At 43.8% G+C, this 25,254-nt stretch overlaps 1 protein-coding gene across 1 annotated transcript in view; it reads left to right on the forward strand.

Annotated features, from left to right (window-relative positions):
• The window catches only part of SLX4IP (SLX4 interacting protein), a 185,397-nt gene that overhangs the window by 100,489 nt on the left and 59,654 nt on the right, over nt 1-25,254 (forward strand). Inside the window, 2 exon segments of the mRNA XM_033440317.2 lie at nt 16,273-16,362; nt 21,170-21,290. Coding sequence (XP_033296208.1) covers nt 16,273-16,362; nt 21,170-21,290 — 211 coding nt within the window.

Genomic DNA, 25,254 nt, shown 5'->3' on the forward strand with positions numbered 1-25,254 from the left:
CTGCGGGTCCGGAGCCTGTGCTCCGCAACGGGAGAGGCCACAACGTGAGAGGCCCGTGTACTACAAAATAAATAAATAAATAAATAAAAATCATTACCTGCTGCTCATCTAGCTGTAGGGTTCTTATTTCAAAATTTATTACTTGTTACCTACTCTGTTTTCAAATGATTAGTAGATTTATCAGTGTTCATAGATCTTCAGTTGCTCTCATTAGTAAATCTTCAGAGAATTCTTGGAGAGAGAGAGAGAGTGTGTGTGTGTGTGTTTTGCTAGTACCATGAAGATCATTATATTTTGGTTTGTAGAAAAAAAATAAATGAACAGTGAAATATCACCTCCAAGAGTTGGTGGGATCAAGCAGATGCCAAGATCTGCCTCCCTGTCTCTAGTTTGTAAGGGTGGATGTAGTCTCCAAATTTAAATGGTTTGAGGCTGATCTTTTCTGCATTGGTTCTCAACCCAGCCAGCATTATTACAATCAGGTAGGGAGATTTTAAAAGAATACTGATATCTAGACCCCATCCCGCTCTCTCCCGGGTCTGATTTAATGGTCTGGGGTAGAATTAGAACATAGGCTTTCAATATTCCCCAGGTGATTCTGATGTGCTGCCAGGGTTGCAAACCCCTATTCTTAGGCTGATGGTCCTCAAAGTGTGATCTCCAGCAGCAGAAGCAGCAGCAGCATCACCTGGCAGTGGTAGAAATGTACATTCTCTGCCCCACCTCCAGCCTGTGAAATAAGAAACTCTGGGGCTGAGCCTTGGCCATCTGCATCTGTAACCTGCTCCCCTGGGGAATCTGATGCACGCTCAAGTTCGAGAAACACTGTTTCAGGCAGTGGGTGGTGGTGCTTGGAAGACATTGAATCCTGAGAATCAAAGGTATGGAATAGTGGCTGGTGGAGATACTACCCTACAGTCGATGAGACCATCTTCAGAGTTCAGTCACCTCAGGAGACTCTTCACTTATCCAAGGAGGACCACCTGGAAGCTGTAACTTTCCACCGAGCCTTCATAAGGCTTAATTGCTAACGTGTAGGTAGCAGCTGATACCGAGTTCTCCCCGTCCCCGCACCTCATTTCTGCGAAGTTTTCAACCTTGCTCTCAATATTCTTATTAAATGATCTTCAGTTTCTGAAGCCATTTCATCAGTGGTCTCCTGTCCTAGCACGTTGCCCTTTGAGCAGTCCTTGAAGACTGTGTTATTCCCGGCAGTCAATTAGAAAAAGAAAGTCGAGGTGGCTCTGAACAAGTCCTGTGACCAATTAACTGCCTCCCTTCATTGCCCTTTGTAGTTCTCGAAAAACGGATCGGGAAAGAAAAACTCGGGCTCCCCCCAGCAGACCTCGCCTGTGTTTGTCTAACATCCTTCTGTCCCATTTGCTGTTTCAATTTCCTGCCTTAGCCATGAATTGGTTGAAAATTCCCTTTGAACTCGTGTTCATTTTGTAGAAACCTGATGAAGCAGTGATGAAAGTAGTTAGAGGATTGTTTCCTGAGTCCTGAGATGCAGGGCAGAGTTGGAAGGGAAATTCAAGCACCAAATTTTAAGGTTCATTCTCAGTGAAAGCCAAGGGATTAGGAGCGATTATAGTGGCTGCAATAATAACTTTAAGAATTCTCCTTGAATTTTGTTTTCTGATTTGATAAAGCAGGGTCACGGTGAAAGGGGTGAAAGGTGAAGGGAAACTTAAACTTCTTAATCCTCTAATTGGCAGTAACAGCTTTTATGGCTTCATTTTCTCTTTACAAGGAAAACACCTTGAACTAAAACAGTTCTATTGGATCAGCACCGTCCTTGGTAAAGTTCAGAGAAATTTCCCAGGTTAGTCCCTGTCATACCCTCACATGCCATCCTGAGGAGCCTTCTGGAGTTCCCTGTGGGATGGGAATCCCCTCGCATCACCGGGCACTTCCTATTACGGGTTTCCTGATGTTGTTTGCTCTTTAAAATTATAGAACCAGGACTTCCCTGGTGGTTCAGTGGTTAAGACTCTGTGCTTCCACTGCTGGGGGCACAGGTTCGATCCCTGGTCAGGGAAGTTCCACAGGCCACGGGGTGTGGCCAAAAAAAAAAAAAAAATTATAGAACCAGGATTTCTGAACCAGGAGTCACTTTAGGGAAGTATCTACACTGTTCAGTAGAGTAGCCACTAGCTACATGTAGCAATTCAAGTTAATTAATAAATTAATTGCTAATAAACCAACTTAATTAGAATTAAATCAAACTCCAAAGTCACACAAGCCTCAATGCAGGTGCTCAGTAGCCACACGTGGCTTGTGGCCAAGGTGTTGGACAGCGAAGATAGAGAACATTTCCATCATCACAGGAAGTTATCAGGCAGCACTGGTCAATCTCATCACCCCCATTATAGTTGGAGTACTGGGACTGCAAATGATGTCATTATTTGTTAACTACTCCCAATTTGTTAGTTAACTACTCTTTGTTAACTACTATTGTACTCTATTTTTCCTCTTTGAATTTAATCCTAAGGACATCTAAGGACATAAGGCCCGAGGCCTTATGGCCAGTAAAAGGTACAGCCAGTGGTTGGACGCACACCTGCTTGATTCCAAAAGCCCATGCTTTGTATGTTAAATTGTTTCCGAAGGTAACTTCTCAGATTCTTGAGGTCAGTAAGCCCACATCCTTAGGGATACACTAAAAAACCAAAAAACAGTAACGAGTGTTGCACTGTATGATTGCAGTGGCCAATTAATAAAATGCAGCAAGTCAGTAGCATACCCTTTCCTGTGTCATTTTCATAACTCCTCACAACTAGACCAGTGCCCTGTGATAAGAAGGCAATATTTATACCGTTGTCCATTTTCATGTGTTTTATGTCAATACAGTGTGATCTCCTGGCTTGGCTGGTGAACATACCACCTCCCATGGCAGATCATTTCCTGGTTGGAAAGCCTGCCGGCCAGGAAGTCTTCCTTATGTGGAGGCAATACCTGTCTCCTTGGGGTATCTGTATCCCTTAAGGCCCTGAAGAACTGAAAAGGATCATTCTTCCACCTTTAAATGTCCTGGTAACATTATTTTACCCTGGTGGTTTTCTTTTTTAGGTAAATCATTCCACTTTTTTCACCTGATCCTCATTACATGATTTGAAGTGTTGGTCTTACCCTGGTTACTCGTATTCTAATACACGCTTGTTTGTCTCTGTTTGTATGTTGAGACTAATTGAGTACTAAATGCCTAAAAAGCATAGCCAGCATAATGCTTATTCTGGCTGCTGCTGCTGAGGCAGCCTAAAATGACGTTGCCATCATCGACCACAGCATTTCGCTGCCCACTCACAGAGCTTTCTCTTGACCAAGACAACCTCTGTGCTCAGGCTGTTAGTTGTTTTGGAGTCAGATGTTGACCTTTACATATATTCTTATTAAATTCCATCTTCTTAGGTTGATCTCATCTTTCTGAGTCACAGAGATCCAGATTTTTTGTTTGTTTCCTGTATTTGTGCCAGATTCCGTTTTTGCTATTCCAGATATTCACTCTCCCCTCCTGTGCAACTTCATCCATCTATTTTGTGGCATGTCCACCTTCATCATGTCACTGCTAAGAGTGTGGACCAAGATCAGGGTCAAGGGAAGAGCTCTTCACCATCTCCCTCCATGCTGTGGTTTGGCCGTGAATGACTCTGGGGGTTATGGTTGTTGAACTAGTTATGAATCCATCTGATTGTCATTTTCACCCATGATGAAATTTTTCTGTTTGTTTTATGATGATACTTTTCTGTTTTTTTCTTTACTGGGATTCATTTGTGCATTCATAGATCCATCCAGTTAATATTTACTGAGCTCCTGCTGTGTACCAGGCGGGCTGTCTTGAAGGTAGAACTGTTAGGGTTTGTTAACAGAGAAGCTGTAGAATATGAGAGAAGGAGAGGCATCGAAGGCGACTCCAAGGTTTTGACCTGAACAGCTGGAAGAGTGTGGAGTTGTCATTTACCAAGCCAGTTCAGCTAAACCTGCTGGGAGCACATTTGAGGGTAAAACAGTAGTAGTTTGGGTTTTGAACTTGTGAAATCGTAAATGTCTATTTCACATCTACGTGGAGATGTAGAGTAGGCAGTTGGATATGCGCATCTGGAGCTGGGAGGAGGTCCAGGCTGGAGCAGAAACACTGGGCACGATCAGGATCTGAAACCTTGAGACTAACGGGAGTGTAGGTGGAGACGAAGAGGTCAAGGCTTAAGCTCCGTTTGGATGTTGGTGCAGTGGGGACGAGCCTGCACAGGAGACTGAGGAAGAGTGGCCAGTGAGGAGGGAGGAGAACCAGGAAAGCACAGTGGCCCAGAAGCGAGGGTTTCAGGGATCAAGTGAATGAACCACTTTGTTAAGATGGTGCCGAGAGGTCATGTCATGTGAGGACTGAGACCTGTTCATTGGATTGGCTACATGAAGGTCATAGGTAACCTTGACAAAAGCTGCTGTGGTGCAGTGGTTTGGACAAAAGGTTGTCATGGGAGAGTCTGCCTGATTCCTGGCTGAGGTTCATGTCTTCTTTGTCAATCACATTTCACCAGTTGTCACAGTCAGGAACCTCAGCAAAGAAGAAAATGAGATTAGTTTTTCATAATTTTAGTTTTTTTCTGAATCCTATCTAATAATCTATCAGGGATTAAGTTGACTGTTGCAAACTCTATCTTCCTCCCCCTTTTGCAAAGAGCAATGTCGTCTGCCCCTCTCAAGGATCTCATTGCAACTCATCATCCCCGTGGCCAAGCCACATGCAGAGCCCATCCTCTTTATGCTTTGGGGTGGGTTCCCCTGAGCCCAGTGATCTGAGCTCATTTCAAGGACTTAAGTGCAGTTGTGTGACCTCCCTGTCTGTTTTGGGCTTACAACTTCCTTCCTTTCCATTTCCTCCTAAGGCTCTACCTTGATCCATTAGGTAGATTTCCTTTTCCCTTTGGATTGCCATCATCCTAATCCAGAGGGCAGTTTTTAAGATGCTTAGGGAGGCATTATTATATCTGTGGTTCTCAACCCTGGCTGCACATCACATTTACCTTTGGAGAGTGTTGGTTTTTTCTTTTTAAAGAAAATCATACTTTGAGTTTCTTACAACTCTAAGAGAATTATTTTCTTATCATCATGGTAAAATTGTGATGTGTTTTCCTAATGGGTTTTAGAATTGTAATATATTTTGGTGAGCTGTCGCCTTCTCTTGTGGTATATTATGAAACCTAATCAGATTTTCCCCCCTTCCTTTTCTAAAATTTCCTGTATTGTACGGAGCATGCCAGAGGAGTCCTCAAAGAGATATAGTAGCCTACAGCAGTGGTTCTTAGACTTGAACCCGCACCAAAATCATCTGGAGGGCTTGTTAAAACACAGGATACCAAACTCCACACCTAAAATTTCTGATTGGGTAGGTCTGAATTTGCATATCAAACAAGCTCCAGGAGATACTGATGCTGCCGATACTTTAAGAGCTAGATCTCCAGGCTCTAGTGGACAAATATCCTTAAGGTTGTACACACAGAGAGCTTTCCTGAACTGGCAGAACCAGGATGATAACCATGGCCAAGCGCAGAGAGAGGGCTGGCACTTGACTTGGTTGGGCCTCTCTGAGACGTTGGTAACCCTGAGCCCTGCAGAAGTGGAAACTCTTCAGGTGCAGTAGGCCTCAGGAGGTCCTCACTCTGAGGTGACGTTTTGGTTGCAGCCATATACTTGGATTCTCTTTGCCTTCCTGAAAAAGGTTACATGTAGCCTTGTCTTTGGCCTGTCCAAGTTGGCTTGGAAAACACTACTCTTACACGGTTTAGAAGAGCATATGTAAACCCCCTTTATCAATAGTACCTACACAATATCAGTACTCCAGAGAAAATTAAATGACAACTGGATTGAACAGAGGGTGTCTGTCACAGCTCTGTTGGGCAAGCCCTTTGTTATACTTGAACATAGACGGGAGGATTCCAGAGGAAAAAATACTGATCGTGGGGGATTTCCTTAAATTATTTTACATTAACCATACGAACAGAATTCCTCTAAGTCATCCAGAATCTCCAAAGTACTCATCAAAGATTCTTTGGTTCCCTACCCCCTGCTCCCCAGAGAGGTAGGAAAATTGTGCCCCCTGTCTTTTATCTCCCTTCCTCTTTCAAGAAAGCTCCCTCCAGGACCCACCACCCTTTAGAATGATCCACAGATTCTAAGCATTGATCACTAAGGGAATATTTACAGGGTTTTTGTTTTTATTTGTGTTTGATTTATTTATAATTTGTCATAAATTTCTTTAACTCATAGGCTGCACTGCTTTTCTTTTGTTCTTGACCGTGAAGAATGTCAAGATTCTTTGGGAATATAAAAGAAGATTTTTTTTTTAACGTGTTAATTTTTAGAATTTAAATTGAAACCCACATTCCAAAGCTTCTTGATGACACATGCTGGGTAAAATTGTGAGCAGAATTTGTAGGGACCAACACCCCTGGTGTCCACCAGATTCCATTTTCAGATTGCTAGATGGTTGGCCGTAATTGTTCCTTAACTTGCTCCTGAGCAGCCGAAATGTTGCTAAACTGTGAATGTTGCTTGTTTTTCTAGCCACTTGAGACCCTCTCAAGACAAGTTCCCTATAGACAAGTACAGAATAATTTCTGTCAGATTATCTTTTCCTTTCATGTTCTCTGTTGCAGAAATGTGTGGCAGGAGGGCTCGTTGTAATCTGGTGTGATTACAAGCCATCTGCTGTTCTTCTGAGAAGCAGCGTGTGGCCAGAGTAAAACAGCGGAAAAGAATTAGGAGGCATTTATTAGCTCTTAGGAGAAACAAGGGGAAACCTGCGCCCGACCTATTTGTCAACCTTAATGGAACTGACAGTTCAGAGTTCATTGAAAATTCTCTGGAATTTGAAACAAATTCTACCTTTGGAGAGAAACAAAACAAAACGACCCATATTTCTTTCTTAAGCCCTTCGGATGTGCTGAAGTTTTGTACCTGAATTCTCTCATGTAATCCTCAAAACGACTCCGTGAAGCATCTTGCATTATTGTCCCATTTTGCACTGCGGGGACTTACCCAGGGCCTGAGGGTCTGAGGCGCAGGGAGGGGGCTGCGCCAGGTCTGTCCTGCCCCCTCGTCATCCCCACTCCTCGCTGCTCACATGCTCTGGACGTGCCACAGGCCAGTCTCCTAGGGATAGTGGCCTGGGGGTTACATTTAAAAGGATAATTTTTGGAAAAATCACTGGGGTTAGTATCTAAAGAAATGAAGGCCGTTCTTATCTTTCAAAGGGAGTGACTGAGAGTCTGTTCCTAACTGCACTCTTCATGCAGTGATGGGTTGTAGAGGCTGTGGTTTGGCCTCGAATACGACTTAAAGGTTCCAGGGGGCATGTGGGAAACTTAAGCGTCGCTTCGTAATACCGCTTTGTTGGCCTTCGCTTCATTCCCAGCAGCACTTTGCTTCCCTTCTCAGATCCTATCCATAGCTTATGTGAAGCACTGTGTGAGCATTTTAGGCAAAAAAAAAACAAACCCAGAACTCTTTCTGAGCAGGAGACCAGAGACAGCTTACTGAAGGACACCAGCCCTTGTGACTCTATTTGTTTCTCCTTTTAGAAGTTGTCATCACACTCAGTAACTCTGCTTGTCTGACATCTTTTTCTCTCATTCCTTTGCTCCCTGCCCGTGTAGAACCTTTTCCCAACCATAGCAATAAATCTGTTAAGAAAAACAAACAAATGACTGAAAAGGTGTACATCCCTGACCTGTAGTCAAATGTCCCAGAGCAGAAACCAAACAGAGAGAAACTCCCTCCCCTCCTGATTCCTTTCCACTTGAGAAAAGTCACACCCTTTCCTGCTTCCCTTTCAACCAGAAAAACTTGACCTCAAAGCACTAGCCATCCATTTGCAATCAAGGAAGCCCTATGTAGGTTCCTTCTAATGGGTCTGGATTCATATAGTCAGCCAGGGTTTGATTGCAAGATCGGATGCTAACCATCTAGCGTGCAGCAGTGGCCACCTCTGCCCGTTTTCCCGGGTGATAGTGTTCTGTGCATGTATGAGGCAACCTTAGTTGTAAACCATGAGCTTGATTCTGTTCTGAGGACAAGGTGCAGGTGAGAGGGTAGTAATCCCTCCTAGAGAGAGAACAGGGCTGACACTTAAGTAATTTTCATCACTGATGTATTATTTTCATTTATTGAACAAACACTCTTCCCGGCCATCTCTGTGCCAGGCCCAGTACTAGGCATTGATAAGCCAAAGGTAACGGAAAGCAGCCCCTTCTCGCAAGCAGCCCTCGGGAGCCAGGAAGCATGCAGTCCTGTGCGGACAGCCTATAAGGGAGTCCCACAACAGGAGCGTAAATAAAATGCTGTGGCGGCAGAGAAGAGCGCAGTCTCGCCTGCATCTGGTCGGAGAGTGCTCTGGGGGGAAGAGCTCGTTGGTTGCTAAGATTTTTCCCTCAGCCAACTCCACTGAGCTTCTCCATTTCCTGTGGTTTATACCGTGATTTCTAGCCATGAGACTGGTATTTTCTGTCATTGGTTGCCAAGACTAAATCCTGCCTACAGAGGTCAGCCCAGCAGGACATGTGCTCTCCTGTTGTCTATTCCAAAACGACGGTGGACTTGCCTGCTGTGCTTGCAGGGCCCATTGTGAACCAATGGAGGATGGTACCAGGTGCCAGACTCAGGGTGGCTCTTTCAGAAGCTTTACAGGAGGGCAGACGTGACATTGGCCAATGGAGTCCAGGCAAATGGTTGCAAATCAAAACCCTAAGAGATGGGATCTTAGAGCATAAGGCACCTTGAAGGAGACCTAGTTGTGTCATTTTACAAAGAGGGAGACTGACACCCAGAGAGGGGAGGTGGGAAACCCCTCCTAAACTGGGGTGTCACCGGAAGAGATCACGGCCTTGGACTCCCTTTGCTAGGCCATTCTCATGTTGGTCAGCAGAAGGCTTTCTCCAGGCCCTCTCTGTGTGCTGTGCTCTCGACTTCAGGCTGTGTCCCGTTCTGTGACTAAGAATATAGAGTGTTCCTCCTACCTGTTCTGACGAGTATTGCCAGGTTGGCAGGCACCACTCCAAACAAAACCCAGCCATGATCACCAGGGATCTTTGATGAGAGAGAGGGAGAGCTCTTGAGCTTCTCAGTGTCTCCAGAATGCTGAGTGGTAGTTGTTTCTGCCTCTCCGGGGCACAATAAATACAGTAATGCACTGAGAGGGCTTGATGCAGGGCCTGGCACACAGTAAGTGCTTAGCAAATCTTAACTGTTCTGATCGCCAACTTATTTCCCCTTTGGAAGTTTTTGCAATTAGATGAAGGGTGTCGTGTATTCCGATAGTACAACTAACTGTTTATTCTCCTGTCCCCTGACCCAACTGTCTGCGTGTTTATGGCATATGCCATCCTGAAGGTATGCTGGTTTCTTTTCTCGAATGTAAACTCCAAGCTTGGATTTCTTGGGCAAGTATTTTAAGGAAGAACAGGGGTGAAATTGACAAACTATTTGCGTTGACTTTTCTTCAGCCTGAGCTCCCTGGATGGGGCTGTTCATGTCAGGAGACCTCTTTTCCTGCCCTGCCACCCGACCTCACCTTTGGCGTGACGTGTCACCCTTCTCCTCCTTCCTTCTCCCCACAGCCCTCTCGCCCCACTCTCTCTGCAGTGGGGCTTTCACCTCCATGCTGCACTCTTCTCCAGCAGCGTACCTACCCCAGTGGCAGCTTTAGGATCTGAGCCCTCAGGGCCTCGCTTCAGCCCAGGGAAGGGAGCTGCGGGACCCCGTTCAGAATCCTTGGTTCCATCACCAGGCACCGATGGGGTGGGCCCGCGCAGCTGCCATCACTCACCTTAGAGGGGACAGGAGGCCAGTTCCCAAGTAGAGTGGAGGGGGTTCCAGGCCAGGCAGCCTTAAACGTGCCTCCACGTGGGGTCAGGAAATGAGTCCCGAGGGGCCTTCCACAGGGGGGGGATATCTCTTCCAAGTAGTGCACACAAGTCGGCTTTGAGGGGTAAAAGATTAGGATTTGATTCCTGGGTTTGTCCTTCACTGCCTGCGTAATCTTGGACTTGGCCTTTACCGTCTCTGACTCCATTTCCTTACCTATAAAATGCGAGTAATAGTCGTGCTCCTTCACAGCTTAGTGACGAGGATTAAATTGAATACTGTCAGTATTTTAAACTGTGCTCTTTCTTGCAAAATCATGGGACTTTTAAATTTTGTGCTATAACCTATATGCGGTTCGTTTGGATATGAAAATATTTAATATTTTGCTAGAGGTTTTGAGTCAAGTTGATGCTCCAGGAGGATAATTGCCATGTTTTTTCATGAAGATATTCAGGAGAAATGTCTTTCTAGATTGAGTATCGGGATTGATTGAATTATCCTCAGCACCGATTTGTTCTCATCTGACGGCCTCTGGCCTCTTGTTTTTCACGTTGGTAACTAGCAAACTGAGAGCAGACTGTTGCAGAGACTTAGGACATGGTGGGGCTTTTGTGCAAACCTATGAGACCTAGCACTGGCTTCATTTTATCTTTTTACCCTTGTTTTTCTTACTTATTCCCCCATTTTAAATCTTTGCCTTGTTAATCCAGGCTGCCTTAAATCTTTGATAATAGGTGGGTGTACAATGCCAGTGACAATGCGACAGACCCATATGGGGGAAACTGCCTGTGGGCAGCCCCGGGGCATGGGGGAAACTGCCCGTGGGCCCTGGGGTCACCCTTGCCCCTCCCCCTCTGCACCCAACCACATGCTCTTGACTCTGTCTTCTGAGTATCCCTCAAATCTGCTCCTTCCCCCCACCTCAGGATCACCTTCTACTACCTCGTTTGGGCTCTTGTGGTGGCTTTAAACCTGGATGCCTGGCTCAGGTCATTCCACCCTCCAGCCTGCAGTCTTCTTGGCCCCTCAGCCCGTCCGGGGCTCCTCTGTGCTCTGAGCCCTCCTGCCCTGTTTCCATGTCGTCAGACTCCACCATCCTCAGAGCATATACCGAGCTCCTTCCTTGGGCCTCTCTCTCGACCACTTGTCACCCTGTTCCTCAGGACTCAGCTGCAACATCACACCCTCCACCCTGGCCTCCCTCAGGGGGAGTTGACACTCAGCTCCCTTGGGTGTGCACTGTAGTCACACTGCCTGCAGTGCTCTGATATGCCCCCCCCTCCCCGCACCAGCTCTGCCCCAGGGCTCCTGTGAAACTCAGTGGGGAATGAATAAATGAATGAACGAACGAATGAGAGAATGTGGAGAACCTTCCACATAACTCAGAGTTTTGAACCTGCATCTGAGAGAGCTACACGTATGAGAAATAGTAGCAGTTTCACCTTTATTTTACACTTAATGTACAATTAGAGGACAAGATCTCCCACCCCTGAAGACTTGGTAACAGTTAAGTTTCGACTTTGGAATTCTTAGGAAAGAAATAGGAAAAATCACCAACATGCTTGGTTGGCAGTGAGTTTGGGGTGAGGTAATCCTAGGATCCTTGAATTCCCTTTTTCCAAAATATGGAAAATGAGTGGTTGTCACTGGTGATGGCATAGTTGTCGCCGCTCCAGAATAAGGAGGGAGAAAGTTGTTCTATGACACATCAGTGTCCTGGGCTCAGTCAGAGTGACCTTGTCCCCAGAGTGGTGTCAGAGCCCCCAGTTTGCAGATAAGGCTGTGATTGCCCCCCCACTTCCTTCCTTCCTTCCTTCCTTCCTTCCCTCCTTCCTTCCTTCCCTCCTTCCTTCCTTCCTCCCTCCCTCCCTCCCTCCCTCCCTCCCTCCCTCCGTCCCTCCCTTCGTCCCTCCCTTCCTTCCACTAAATATTAAGCATTTACTGTGAGCTGGCACTGTGCTGATCCCTGGGATGCAGAGGGACTGAGGTGTGGACCCTGTCTCCACTGAGGAGCTGACAGTCTGGCAGGGGAGGCCCCTACATGGACCAGCCACTGAATGCAGAAATAAGCACGGGAAGCATTGCTGATCCGGAGGAGGGAGTGGCAAACTGTTCAGAAAAGCTCCATGGGGATGGCCGCACTCCTGCGAGGGTTTGAGGATGTGTGAGAGCCCACTGAGCACGGGAGCATCGAGGTGCTCTGGAAGCAAAGGGCAGAGAGCATGTGCCCAGGAGCAGTGGGAGACAGTGGGAAGCGGGCCTCATCAGAGCCTTGGAGCCTCGGCATCCCCTCTGCGGCAGGCGTGGCTCTGGTGGAGGCTGGGGAGTTCATCCAGGACTCCGAGAAGTGGCCCTGATGTTCCAAGTGGGAGATGACGTGAGCTGGAGAGCCAGAGAGGAGGGGTGTGTTTAGCTCTTGAAGAAGCCAAATCTACCAGGCGTGGTGACTGAGGGTGAGGGAAGGGAGGAGTTAGGGGTGACTCCCAGGTTTTTGGCCGAAACCTCTGGGTGGAGGGGGAGGAAGCCGGACTGGCCCCCAGCCGGTTGGTTCCCAGCCCAAGCGTGGGATGCAGAGCTTCCTCTCGTAGCTGCTGGGCTGTGAGGGAGGTAACGCGGCCTGTGTAGCATGAGCAGCTCTGGCCTGAGAGCCCAGTGATGCTGACTGTGCTGCTCTGCCTGGAAGAGTAGAGAAGAAATGGCCCCTAATTAAGGGGCAGGAGGGGCGGGGGCTGTGCTGCCAGCAGCAGTCAGGGGTGGTGTTCTTTTTCTTTCTTTTTTTTTTTACTTCTGTTTACTCATGGGAGAAAAGAAGCAAAGCTTTGAGAGCAGGGAACTTCAGAAAGGCAAAATATCTCTTATTACTGTGGGAGCTGGAGAGAGCTCTTGCTGGAAAACTCAGAAGGCTGGCTGCAGAGGGAGAGCCCCACTGGGGAGTGGGGAGTCTGGCAGGAAGCCCGGGAAGGTTTGAGCACCAGAGTGAGATTCAATGATTTATTTAAAAAAAAAAAAAAAAAGACATTTTAATCAGTCTTCTTATAATCAAACAGACTAGCTTCTTTGTGATCAGAGCTAAAATGATGAAAAAATACCAAATTGGACCTTATCATTCAATTTTTTAGGATACTATTACATAGTATCAGTTCAGGTTGTTCAAACGTCACTATTTTTTTTTTAATTTAAAAAATCATCTTTGCTAATGACAAAGGGGTAGCAGAGAACTTGGTTTGACTGAACAGTCAGGGTGGAACACCCACAGGAAACCCAGTAGAATGTGTATGAGGCATGTCTCACCTCTTTGGAGGGGCTCTTGTTCTAGGATCCCTGGAGCCTCAACAGGCCTGTGAGAGAATTCAGAGGGTCAGTGAACTTGGATGGGAAAAAAGTTGCATCTTTACTTTGACCAAGTTCTAATAAATTTTGTTTTTATTATGAATGAAATATTCAGAACACAATAGTATTAGCAATGTTTGTTACCATTAGAAATCACAGCTCTTTTTATATGGCATTATAATTGTGGCAGACATCTGAAAATGTCATTTATGCTTATCACTACTTTGGATTTATAGTAGTTTTTAGATCCACCACTGTGTGACAAGATCCAATGCCTTATTGAACAAGTACATCCATTACTATATTACAATATTTTTTTAATATGGGTAACTGTACTTCAGTATAATTGGCTTTCTTTTTACTCCTATGCATTGTGTCTCCATGCATTTAAAAACATTATTATGCACAGGTTTCATCAGCTTCACAACTGATGCACAGGTTTCATCAGCTTCACAACAAAGAGATCCGTGGCACATGAAAGGTTAATAATCCCTGGCTAAGATCCTGTAGTTGTGACATGAGACCTCCACCTGGTGGCAGCATACTCCTTAAAGGTTAAATCGATAATCAACATGGAAGAAACTTTTAAAATAACAGTGTATTTGAATATGGTTTTCAAACATTTTTGACCACAACCCACAGTGAGAAATAGGCTTTATATCATAACTCAGTACACTCATACCTAAGTTTCACAAAACAAGACTTAACTTTACCGTGTGACACATTGATTTTTTTTTTATCCCATTTCTCTTTCATTAAAATAAAATGCTGGTTGCAGCTCACTAAACTGTAGTTCTGTGGGTGACATTGCACTGTTGGACATTGTAGGAGACCCTTTTTCATTATATTTTATGATTTATTACCCAGGGAAGTTCACTTTGTTCTCCCCCAAAATACCCACACATTTTCAAGGACATAATACTTACATTTTAAATATATGTCAACAAATATGAGTATATTTTTACACAGTACTTAAAAAATCATTTATTATTGATATGTAACATATATACAGGGAAACGAACTGATCTTAATTGTATAACAAGACATAGAACATTCCCCAGTCAATTTCTCCCTGAGCAATCACTGTGCTGATTTCTTTGACCATAGATTTAATTTTGCTTTTCTAGAACTTTATATAAATGGAATCATGCAGTATGTATTTTAGCCTGGCTTTGCTCAGTGCAATGATATTGATATTAGTCCGTGTTGAGCGGATCAGTAGTTTGGTGAGGAGGGTTCCATTGCATGAATATACCACAATTTGTTTGTTCTCCTGGTGAGAGACTTTCGGGTTGTCTTCCATTTCGATTCTTGCAAATAAAACATCCACACACATTTGTGTACATTTCTTTGTGTGCACGTATGTTTCATCTCTCGCAGGTAAATACCTGAGGTGGAATTGCTGGCTCAGATGGTAAAATAAATATGTGTTTAACTGTAGGAAACTGACAAACATTTGCCAGGGTGGTTGAACCATTTTCCATTGCCACGAGCAGTGTGTGAGTTTGGGTCATTCCCCATCCTTACCAACATTTGGTGTGCATCAGTCTTTTTCACTGCAGTCATTGTGGTAGGTGTGTAGTTGTATCTCTTGGCAGTGTTAATTTGTATTTGCTTGATAAGCGATGATGTTGTACACTTTTTTTCATGTGCCTATTCACCAGTTGTTTTTCTTAATTGTGAAGTGTCTGTTCAAGCTTGTGTTTTGTTTTCTTAACGTCAATTTGTAGAAGTATTTTTTACATATTTTGGACACCAGTCCTTTTGTCTGACACGTGCATTTATGAATATTTTCTCCCAGTCTATGGCATTTAAAATATCCATTTTATTAATGGTGTCTTTTGATGAGCAGAAGTTTTAAATTTTGATCAAGTCCAGCGTGCTGATATTTTCTTTTATAATTAGTGCTTTCTGGATCCTGTCTAAGAAATCTTTTTCTACCCCAAGTTTGGGAAGATAGATTTGATTTTTTACATTTAGTTCTGTGATTCATCTCAAATCAGTTTCTGTGTATGGTGTGAGGTAGGTGTCGAGTTTCATTTTGTTTCCATATTATATCTGGTATTCTCACACCGTTTGTTGAAAAAAAATTTTTTTTCACCACTGAATTATAGCACAGAATTTAAAAAAAAAAAATGTTTAGCCAAAGAGGTACAAAAATGACTTTCCCTGCTGGCCATAAAGCAACCCACGGTGCTTTTCTAAGTTAGTTCATCCACAGTTATCTTGAGATTCTCAGATTACTTTACTCATACGGTATGAGGGTTTATGAAGCTACACGTTTTTACAAGGTCTGTAGCCATGCCGCAGAGCTTCTAGCTACATGTGGCTGTTTAAATTAGCTTGAAATTAAATAAAATTAAAAGTTCAGCTTCTCAGTCACAATAGCCACATTTCAAGTGCACAGTAACCACATAAGGCTATTGGCTTCCCTATTGAACAGTGCAGATAGAGAAGATTTCCATTTTTTCCAAAATGCTAGACAGCACTAGCCTATCAAATAAGAAAGGAGACAGGCTTTGTAGCATATTTTAATAAAACTCATGTGGTTTTCATAACTGTCATTCAGCATCTGCCTTCTGCTCTTTGGTTCTTTTTCGTTTGTCCGTGCTTCTAGTTCTAGTCCAAGATGTACGGTTCCAGCCAATCCTTTTGTCTGTCTAAAAATGCAGTAACTTCTGTCTGTTCTCGCCTATCTGGAAGAAAGAATTCCCCTGGCCGTCCACGGACTCATTCTTTTCTGGAGCCTACCTCGTACTGACCTATTTAACTTTTCTCGGTGTTTAATAGCCTTCCAACTGCTGCCAGATTTCTGGGCATCCTCCTTGAAGGTGCGGCCCAGAGATAGATATTTTGTCTTTCCTATCCTGATTGAAATTAAATCTCTCCCTAGCATTTCTAGCATAAATTATAAACTTGCAAAAAGCATCGGGTTATGAGTTTTACCCCGCCCCATATTAACGTTTCTGTCCAGTAGTGAACTTTGTTGCCGTTTCATCATGAGCAACCACATAGGAATTTGTGAGATTTTCTCTCATTGTTTGCTGGGCGTAAGCTAACTCTGCCATTAATGTCTTTCAGTGTGGGAATTTTGCTGTCCTGGTGGATCTTCATATATCTCCGCAAGGTTCAAACAAAGATACCAGCTGGTTTTCTGAACAGAAGAAAGAGGTACCAGAAAACTTTTCACTATTTTTTAAAATTGAAGTATAGTTGATTTACGGTGTTTCAGTTGTACAGCAAAGTGATTCAGTTATACATACAAACACACACACACACGTATTCTTTTTCAGATTCTTTTCCGTTATAGGTTATTACGTGATATTTTTTAAATAAATTCTTTCAGGAGTTGTTTATTTCATTAGTAGTGGAATTAGTTCTTTTTTTTTTTTTCTTTTTGGCTGCATTGGGTCTTTGTTGCTGTGTGCAGGCTTTCTCTAGTTGCGGCAAGCGGGGGCTACTCTTCGTTGCGGTGCATGGGCTTCTCATTGCAGTGGCTTCTCTTGTTGCAGAGCACAGGCTCTAGGAGCATGGGCTTCAGTAGTTGTGGCACTCGGGCTTCAGTAGTTGCAGCACGTGGGCTCTAAAGCGCAGGCTCAGTAGTTGTGGTACACGGGCTTGGCTGCTCCGCGGCATGTGGGATCTTCTTGGACCAGGGATCGAACCCATGTCCCCTGCTTGGCAGGCGGAGTCTTAACCACTGCTCCACCAGGGAAGTCCTATTACATGATACTGAATATAGTTCCCTGTGCTCTCCTTAAAACTTTTCACTATTTTAAATGCAAGGAGCTTTTAAAAGAATATTAGCTCTTCTTCCAGCTTTCATTTTCATTAGTGGATAATAAATCTTGAGTGCTATTTAATCCTTGAAAAACAGTTGTGTTCCCCACAACAGACATACACCTGCTTTTTTGTTGTTGCTGTTTCTTTGGAAACTGACACATCTATTTCCTTTGCTATTCTAGTATTTAAACCAGAAATTTCCTACCTCTTTGTTTGGGGGAAAGGGTTCTTTGTATTAAAAAAAGAAGAGGTTGGGGCTTCCCTGGTGGTGCAGTGGTTGAGAGTCTGCCTGCCGATGCAGGGGACACGGGTTCGTGCCCCGGTCCAGGAAGATCCCACATGCCGCAGAGCGGCTGGGCCCGTAAGCCATGGCCACTGAGCCTGCGCGTCCGGAGCCTGTGCTCCGCAGCGGGAGAGGCCACAACAGTGAGAGGCCCGCGTACCGCAAAAGAAAAAAAATAATAAAAAAAAAAGAAGTTAAAGTGACTTTTCCAGGTAAGCAGGGACTGTAATCCTGACTGAGCACCTGGATGCTCAGGATGGACTGAGCACCTGGAGCAGGTGTGGTGTTGACACAAAGCTGGTCTTTCTCACTGGTCTGAAATCCTCTTCTGCACCGTGTGATCCTTTGACAAAGTGTAGAGATGGTTCATCACGGCCCTCCTCTCGCCGTGGCCAGTCACTAAGCTGATGCTCAGTCAGTAAAGGAAGTGGTCATGTGACAGGGTGGTGATGTTGGAACTCCTGGGGCCCCAGCCTCCTCCTCTGCAGATGAAGGGGTTCTCCCAGACCCTGGCTGAGTCACTCCCAGCTCTCAGTTTCCGAGGTCCCACCCAAGTGCCGCTGTGGCAGAGGGTGGTGAGAAGGTGCCTCTAGCTCTCATCACATGCTTGGCTCCCTTCTCCAGATCCCTGCTTACAGGAGAGCAGGACAGCGAGCCTGTGGCTTTCACATAACTTTCCAAATGTTAGAGCCCTTGGTGTCTTCCATGATATTTGTTGGTCACAATAGCTTTTTAGAGCTAGAAGTAAAAATACATTTTATTAAAAGGTAGTATATGGAGAAGAAACTAGTGATAGTGGTACTTTTTTATACCACTTTTTTACGCCTTTACTGTGATAACTGTTTTCGGTCAGCTTTTGGAGATAACTAGAAAAGAAAACTCCCAAAAGAAAATTTATAAGTGATACATTTTCGGTCAGGAGATAATAGTATTATCAGGACTCTGTTGTCCTCATTTTGCGAAGGATACCCAATGGCCTGAAGCTGGAGCGAGAAGGCGCAAGATTCTATATGATGGGATCTTCGTTCAGGTAAATAGCCGTGAACCCTACTCTTCAGGGCTTAACGTTTGACGGGCCAGCATCTCCTTCTACAACTCACCTTCATGTCATTCCAAGATTTGGCTTCTCAACACCTGTCCCTATGATTCAAAACAGTTAATTCATTTCCCCAAAGTGACTAATATGCACCCCAGGGGACCCCACCCAAAAAGTTTGACTTACATAAACAGCATCCTAGAATCCACCATTCCATTTTCCTCTAGTCTCTCCCAGCTCTGCCACCGTGGCCTTAGACCTTTTTTGTTGATATTTAGTCAATTTTGCCAAGATTCAGTTGATTTGGAAGGCTTTACAATAAATCTGTGGGTATGTGACTCACTTCCTAGCCAAAGCATAAGGCTAGAATTTTCCAGGGTGCCACAAGCAACTGTGCTGCTCCACCTCGTACCTATGTCCGGGCAGCAGGGCGTGACTTAGCAAGATGCTCAGAGCACGATTAGACCTGCAGAGCTCCGATGCAGTGCCAGCAAGCTGAGTTTTCCTCTCAAAGCAAAGTAGATAGTTTGTGGCTTTTACTGAAGTTGTTCCCTCGAAGTGTGTTCACTGACATTAAAATCGCTCTGGGATAATTTGTGTGTGTGTGTGTGTGTGTGTGTGTGTGTGTGTGAGAAAGGAGAAAAGCTAGTTGAGGATATGACTTTAGCCTATGTTCAGTGTCCCAATGCTTTCATCTTTTCTTAATCATTAGATTATCTCAAGACTGGGATTTCATGAGCTATCAGTTTGATTGCATTTTAACAGTCGCTTTGCGTAGTGAAAGTCTTAAAAATATCCAGTTCCTTTTCAGGAAAATGAACTAATTACATGTATTAAACATGTGTTTATTTTGAGTCCAGCATGAGTAGTCTTTGTACCCAAACAGTTGAACTCAAACTGTTCCGTTTGTAAACCTGGGGAAGCACACATGAACCCCTGTTAGCCTGGAGATGTTGGGCGCATCTCTCTCTTGCTCCTTGACTGGGACCTGGTCTTCTTGCCCCCCCTCCAGTTTAGCTGGGAATTTGTCTTTTCTTGCCTTGCTCTGGTTCTGAAGAGAACACTTCGCCAAGTGCAGTGTGGTCACTTACTAGGGTATCTCAACCACAGCACACAATATCTACCTTCCATTTGTCAAACCTTTCTCATGGAAGGAAAGCCCCGTAACTCTAGGGAGAGAGTTTGTGTGTATGGGCCTTGGCTTTATTTTTGTCATACTATTTTTAGTTCTGGCCTTATAGGGCATTTATGGCCAAATTTTAACAATCCTTGTTTCCATGTATGTCTTTCACATATTTTCTAGCTCAGTCATCGTTGAACCCTGCATGTGAAGCAAAATTCTTTAATTGTTAAAACAACAGTATGAGACAAGGCTGCCTTTCTGTTGCGTGAACAATGCCAAAACCCTAACTGTAAACGAATACGGCTGTATTCCACAAGGCACTGCATCTCTGGGCTGCAAAATGAGAGCAGGAGAGAGGAGACCAGTGTTTGTATTTTATCAAGAAACTCATGTTTGTCAATTAAGTCAAGGGTTCTCTGTACTGTTTGAGGAGTACACGTATCTGCAACAAAAGAAAAGTTTGGCTCTCGTTGCCCTTTGAAGCAGCTTACAACTCTGTCCTCATTTTAATTTATGAAGATTCTAAGAGATCAACCTGAGATGGCATTGCCAGAAACCAGTGAAACAGGTTTGAGGTGACCTGGAAACTCTGAGCCTTCTGCAGAGTCCTTGGGAACTGAACCAGAATTACCCATCCTTACGCATCAGTTCTTAATCTCAGTTAAGACATTTAGATTTGTGGGCAATTTTTTCCTTTCCCTACATCAAGTAACATTCTTCTGGTAGTGTAGCTGGAATGGGCAGTGTCATCCCATTGTGTGGTTGGACTTTTAAAGTTTTGTTTTTCTTTTTATCAATAACACCGATACATAAAATGTTAGCTCCAGAAATTTGCTAGTCATATGGGATGCCCTGTGTTTCTGTTGCCTAATAAATATTAGTCTACTTTTGAGCAATATAAGAAGTTAAATTATTTTTACCATGAATAGGTGAACAAAGTACAGTTTTCACAAAAGCATATACAGTATCATCAACAAGTATGAGAAGAAAATCAGACTCCTGATTTCCAGTTCGCTATTCAACCCACCACTCGGTGCTATTCCTTTTTAGTAGATTTGTAAATCCCAGAAACTAATGAATTATGGTGGTTAGGTATTAAAAGTTTTTTGAACCAAGTTTGAAAAGTGGGAAATTTTTGTATAAAAATCACTGTCTCTAGTTTCTCTTAAACAAATTGGAAGATCTGGTATCACTGTGCCTTGTGTCCCCATATGAAAGCACGGGGGGCTGCCCCCTGTTGACTGCTTAGGGGTCAGGGTTCCCTCTGACTGTGCCTTGGCTCCCAGCTTCTCCCGGTCCACAGTCCCCACCCAGTGGGCCTGGCTCTGGGGCTACCATCTCCAGCCAGAGTTGGCTCTGTTTGACTTCTCTCTTCTGTTTGTCACAATCCCACGGGTTGATATTTATACGAAAACAGTCTTTACCTCTCTGATTTTGTCACCTGATCGCCCTGATTTTTACATTGAAGTGTTTTTATCTTCCTTTTAGAAATGTGAAACTGAGGCAGAGAGAAATGAAGTGTATTTCTTATATCACAGAGTAAGCCAACATCATGGTTTCAAGCAAAGCTCAGTGGCAAATTTAAATCTGCAGCATTATCCATGAGCACATATATGATTCCTTTATTCATTCATAGCTAATTTAAAGAGCAAACAAAATGAAATGTTCGATTTTGGTGTTTAAATATGCATGATATTGACTTTTTTTGCATTGCATTAAATTAAGTTATATCTAATTTTCTGACTTACTTTAGGAAGTCTGTTTACTGTTAAAAGAAACCATTGATTCAAGAGTGAAGGAATACTTAGGAGTTCGTAAACAGCACAGGCCGTCAAATACAGAATTCACAAGATCCAATCCCTTGTCCTTAAAAGGTAGGAATGGAGTACTTTGATTTTGGATAAAATTTCTGCTTTGTAGAGATGGCAGTTATGTTTGACTCTGACTGTCACGTTAGTACAGTGATACATTTTTAAAAAATATGTTCTATTGAAGATGCATTCATTAGGTAAAGCAAATTAACCAGAAAGCCCTGAAGGGCTTTTAATGGTAGGCAAAGTACATAAAAATAGAAGATAAACATTCCTAAGTAAGCTATAAATTCTTTAAAGGATTTTTTTTTTTTTTTGACAAGTCTTACAGCTGGGTTTACGTTAACACTGACTTGATTTGGGGCTTTATGCTTTTCTAAGTGCTTTCATTTATGTCACCCTATTTCAGAAGTTCTCACCTGGGGGTGCTTTTGCCCCAGGGGACATTTGGAAATGTCTGTGACAGTCTGGGTTGTCATAGCCATGGAGGGGAGCTACTGGCATCTGGTGGGTAGAGGCCAGGGACGCCACTAAATATCCTACAGTGGCCAGGGCAGCTCCCCACAGCAAGACACTATCCCCCAAAATGTCAAGGGCACTGAGGTTGAAATATCCCACCCTGTTATCCTAATAACACTTGGAGAATGGTCATATCCTTGAGTTATGGGTGAAGAAGCTGAGGTTGCGAGATTAAGGGGGTTGCCCAAATAAAAGATCATCTTCTCGAGGACAAAGATTATGTCGTGTATCTGGCATCTTCCCTTCTCCTCTCCCTGCCCCCAGCACTTAGCTCAGTGCCTGATGCACAGATTCATATTCAGCATATTCAGGGATACGTTGAATATGGAGGAGGACTTGGGTCACAAGCAGCAGAACCTGACCCCCCAGACCAGTGTTCTCTCCACTCTGTCATTGTGGTGTTTTTAATTTTTTAATTTTAAGTTAGCATTTCATGGCACTCTTTGTAGTACACTTAGCAGTCAGCCCATGTTAATCCTCAGAGGACAGCACTGTAGTGCTGTGAACTAGATTATGCTAATGCAACACCTCTTTAGGGAAAGAATGGTGTCACGTCCTCCCCTTTGAAGGCATACTTAATCTGCACTGTTTACTTGGGCACGACTGATAAGTGGGCAGATAGGTTAAATTTATTCAAACCGAAAGCCTCAGACAAATAGAATTTTCAGTCCAAACAATATTGTATTAGATGACACTTGCCGGCATTTTGCTTAGTAATACTGTAAGTCTTCTTGAGAAAAGCCGTATGAGCTTGCATCCTTTGTACTCCAGCAGACCTGGCTAGTGTCACTTTCTAACTGGTACGGAAGGAAAAGGAGCAGAGAAAGTTCCAAGACCTCTGTCTCCACTGTGGTAGTGGCTTAGTCAGTCCCCATCCTCAACTGGCCCCTCCCCTGGCCTCCACTCCTACTGAGGGAAGAGCTAAATACTCACTTTCCCAGCCTCTCTCACAGGCAGGGAACACATGGTATTCTGGCCCCAAGATGAAACCCAAAGCCTTTCTTGGGCTCACGTGAGCAAGAAGTTTGTTTTTAAACAGAAAAGTGATCTTACTGTACATACAATTTTGTAATCTATTTTCTTCCCACCTAACATAATATAAAAGTCCTTTGAAACACATATATCACCATTTTAAAAATTTAATAGATGTGAAGTGGTATCACATTGTGGTTTGGGTTTGCATTTCTTTAATGATTAGTGATGTTGACCATCTTTTCATGTGCTTATTAACTATTTGTGTATCTTTGGAGAAATGTCTGTTTATGTCCTTGGCCCATTTTTTAATTAGGTTGTTTGTTTATTTGTTTGAGTTGTAGGAATTCTTTATATATTCTGGATATTAATCTTTTATCAGATATGATTTGCAGATATTTTCTCCCTCCTGAGAGAAATGGAGAAAACAAAGCCTTTGACAATGTCCTTTGACCCAAACGTTTTTAATTTTGATGTAGCCAGTTGATGTCATATCCAACAAATCATTGCTGGATTCAGTGTCACAAAGCTTTTCCCTATTTTTTTCTTCTAAGAGTTTTATAGACATTTAGGTCTTTGATTCATTTTGAGTTAATCTTTTATATGGTTTAAGTTAAGGGTCCAACTTTGTTCTTTCACATGTGGATATCCAGTTTTCCCAGTGCTATTTGTTGAAAAGCCTGTCCTTTGACCCATTGAGTGGCCTTGGCACCATTATAAAAAATCATTTGACCATAAATATGAGAGTTTATTTCTGGGCTCTCTCTTCTATTCTATTGGTCTATATGTCTGTCTTTATGCCAATACCACACTGTATTGATTACCATAGCTTTGTAGTAGGTTTTGAAATTAGGAAGTGTGACTCTTCCAACTTTGTTCTTGTTTTTCAAGATTGTTTTGGCCATTCGGGGTCCACATCACTGTTTTTAATGACTGCATAGAATTCCATTGTGTCCATAGTTTGATTTATCAGTGGGACATTTAGGTCGCATCTAATATTTTCACTGTTGTAAACAGTGGTATGGTGGACACCTTGATGATCTAGATATTTGCACACTTCAATTTCTATATAATATTTCTCTCTATTGTTCATACATTGTAAGAGCTCCTTAAGGATATTCAAGCTCTGTGTGTTATGTATGTTGCAAGAGATTTTTCTCAGTTTGTCATTTGCCTCTGACTTGGTTTATTTTACAACCACAAACAAGAAGCCTTTTTTGCCCCTGGAGCCTCCGATGCCCCCTAGTGGGGGCAAAAGCCGGGCTTCTCTGTCAGAGATAAGCAGCACGGTTGATTGCCCAAGAAAGCAGGAGGGTGCTGATGCAACGGTGTGCCGCTCACTCCTCTCCCTCTTCGAAAGCCAACTCGGTGTGAAAGCAGCATCTCCCTTCTTTCTGCTTCTGAGAACAGTTAACCTTTGACTGAGCATGTCTTTCGATGTCCCCACCTGAGCTAGTCCTCTGCTGCCACCAAGCAGTCCAGGGTCCCGCCTCAGCTGGACACTCGAACACCTGCAGCAGGACACTCGAACACCCTTGCGCTCGCTTTGGCTGATGCCCCACCTGTTGTCAACACTTGAGTTAGTGTAATCCCTTCACGTCACAGGTCTGATCTTTGTGCAGAAAGCCCTTCAGGATTTCCCCAGGGCTCCTGGGTGAGGGCCAAGATCTCTGGGGTAGCTGCCTCTCCAGCCTCATCTTGTGGCCCTTGTTCCTTCTTTCATGCTTAAGCCACAGCAGCTTCAGTTCCTCTCTTTCAAAGCCCCATTCTTCCACTCATCCTGGGGCTTCTGCCCGTGCTGGAGCGCTGGTCCTCCCCTGCCCCTCTGCCACTTTCAGCCCTCCGCTCAAAGTCCACACCCCAGGGAAGCGTATCCTGTCCACAGGTCCCCTGTTTCCAGGCCCAGGAGCATCCTGCACTTTGGTTCACACCATTTGATTAATGTTGATCTCTCCACAAGTGTGCCGGTCGCCTGAAGACAGGTTCTGCCTCTTTTATGATCCATGGTATCCCCGGCATGGAGCATATTTTCCGGTTTGTAGTAGGTTCTTAATAAATGTTTGTACAAGTGATTAATTACACACATGGATACATCTTTCCTCTTCCTAGTAAGGTCAAGGCCTGCTGTAACTTACCTCGCCTGCCTTGTCCCTTCCTGCTACTCACTTTTCTATTTCCTGCAAACCTGCATTCTTTATACCTCTGTGTTTTTATGTTTTTAGGTTTCTCTTTTGTCTGGAAATCTCCTAGTATTCAGCTTTTAAGACCTAACTCACATATTACTTCTACAAAGTCTTCCTCAATTTCCTGTCTTCCTTGCTCATAGCACTTTTATAACATTGGTCACATTGTATTATAATTGTTTTATAATCAGTTTACCTGCCTTTCTCCCTTTCTTTGTTGGTAAAGATTGAGGGGTTGCCACCCCAGAGCCTCTTTTTTTTTTTTTTTCCTCCAAATGACCGAGCTGCTTAATTCAAGAGCAGAAACCGGTAACTCTGCTTCACCTCATACTAAACTGTTAATTTCCTAAAGG

The sequence above is a fragment of the Orcinus orca genome, chromosome 16 (assembly GCF_937001465.1).
Source record: "Orcinus orca chromosome 16, mOrcOrc1.1, whole genome shotgun sequence".
Classification (NCBI taxonomy): Eukaryota; Metazoa; Chordata; class Mammalia; order Artiodactyla; family Delphinidae; genus Orcinus; species Orcinus orca.